Source organism: Belonocnema kinseyi, chromosome 1 (genome assembly GCF_010883055.1).
Source record: "Belonocnema kinseyi isolate 2016_QV_RU_SX_M_011 chromosome 1, B_treatae_v1, whole genome shotgun sequence".
NCBI lineage: Eukaryota > Metazoa > Arthropoda > Insecta > Hymenoptera > Cynipidae > Belonocnema > Belonocnema kinseyi.
In genome coordinates this window covers 31,384,354-31,386,155 of record NC_046657.1, presented here as the reverse complement: position 1 = coordinate 31,386,155, position 1,802 = coordinate 31,384,354, and the positions used below count along the sequence as shown (strand labels likewise).

Genomic DNA, 1,802 nt, shown 5'->3' with positions numbered 1-1,802 from the left:
CGCGGGCAGGGATGTGAAGTTATACGTAACTAGAGGTTTTTTACGTAAAATACCCAAGTCAAGTATTTTACGTAGAAAACAGGTAAATTACCTAATAAATTACACGCCAAGATGGCGGACCTGCAGAACTGTGCATAACCTCACTTTTTCAATTTCTGGTACGAGCATTCGTAAGAGTTCTTTTTCCAATGCCAATGTTTTTACTTGAAATATAATAATGTAAACTAAAGTGAAACGGAGCAAACACAAAAACATTTCGGGTCTCTTGTTTGACTGACACTTTATACTTACTACCCAATTAGCAGTTGCGCCATTAGGCATATTTAATAGCCATGAGTCCACAATTTTCTTTACGTCAGTTGCCGTGGATGAATGTTTGATTTGCAGAAGTTTAAAATTGAAGGGAAAGTGACTACCGGATGTGTAATATTTCATAAGGCTCGAAATATTTGCATATGATTCGACTATCAATACCCGGAGAACCTGATCAACTTTTTCAGTATATTCATCTACAACATCACGGAATTGTTGGATCATTGCATAATTTTCAGCCAAATCCCTTGTGTATATCGTAATTGTTCGGTTGTAACCTTTAGCATCCGACGATCCGGACAGCGGCTCATCTAAAAACCTTTCATCTTCGAACAGATATCGAGTAGCATCTATTCGGAAACCATCGACCCTTTTCTCCATCCAAAACCGTAAAATGTTCTTGGTGTAACAGAAATTAATAACATATAAATGACAAACATATTTTTCTATGTAATTTCAGAGTTACTATGAAGCATAATAAAATTATAGTGTGTTTTTAGTTCACTTTAGTTTCTCTGTCAAACTTTTTAATATCTTCTTATTGATTCAGACGTCGTAAAATACGTAGAAAGCAAATTCGGAAATTTGGTAGGAAACAGCGTCGAAAGACATGGGGAACGTCCTAGGATCCGACATCGTAAGGCATGTCGGAAATTGAAATAATAAAAGACGTAGTATATGACGTGGTTTGTGGACCTTTTTTAGGGCTGGACCACAATTAGAGTCGTGAGAATCAAAATTCGAACGTATGTATATCCTTACATGATAGCATACGCATATTGTTAGCAACGGTCCCTGGCGGACCGAAGGAACCGACAGGAGCCTTTACAAAGTACCCTTAAAGACCCCATTATGTCCCCCTTCGGTCCCTTCTTAAAAAACTCGAAAAAAGCAAGATCAACTTTTAAATAGTTGAAATTCGGATTCAAGGTTAAAATTTCCATTAGAAACTCACGAAGTAATGGCAATACTTTTTTTTACAGCGTTAAAAATTTTCAAAAATGTGAATTACTTCTCCTGAAGGTGACTTCAAGCGCATCTGTAATAATCTAAAACAAGATGCACTTAAAGCCGCCTTCGGCTCATGTAAATTACAGGTATTTTATTTTTCAAGTTTTTAACGCTGCAAAAAAAAAGTATTTCAATAATTCGGTTCCTTCGGTCCGTCAGGAATCACAGCGAGAAAACGAAAAATACGTATATATGTTCGAAACTCGAATTTTACGACTCTTATTGTGGACTGGCCCTCATAGTAAACAAAATTTACGACGCCGTTTCCTAAGTAGTGTCCTACGTAGTTTGAGTCTTTAGAATATTCAGTTCTACTAAAATATTTAATTTATTTTATCAAAATTCGAATCATATATAGCAATCTTGCTTTTTATTTTATTTTTTTAAAGGGGGAGGGTCGGTAAGGCCGGTTTTTGGCCTAATTTATTTTTGGACCAAAAAATCTGAAAAAATCATGGTAGTATCTTATAAGTATCCCG

General features: G+C 35.8%; 1 protein-coding gene across 1 annotated transcript in view; it reads right to left on the bottom strand.

The window, feature by feature from the left end:
• Positions 1-99: 99 nt before the first annotated feature.
• Positions 100-1,802, bottom strand: part of LOC117177344 (alpha-glucosidase-like) — a 2,086-nt gene continuing 383 nt past the window's right edge. The window contains exons 2-3 of the mRNA XM_033367971.1: positions 591-711; positions 100-509 (exon numbers count right to left, since the gene is read on the bottom strand). Of these exons, the coding sequence (XP_033223862.1) occupies positions 100-509; positions 591-693 (513 nt within the window). The 5' untranslated portion in view covers positions 694-711. The remainder of the gene's footprint in view (positions 510-590; positions 712-1,802) is intronic.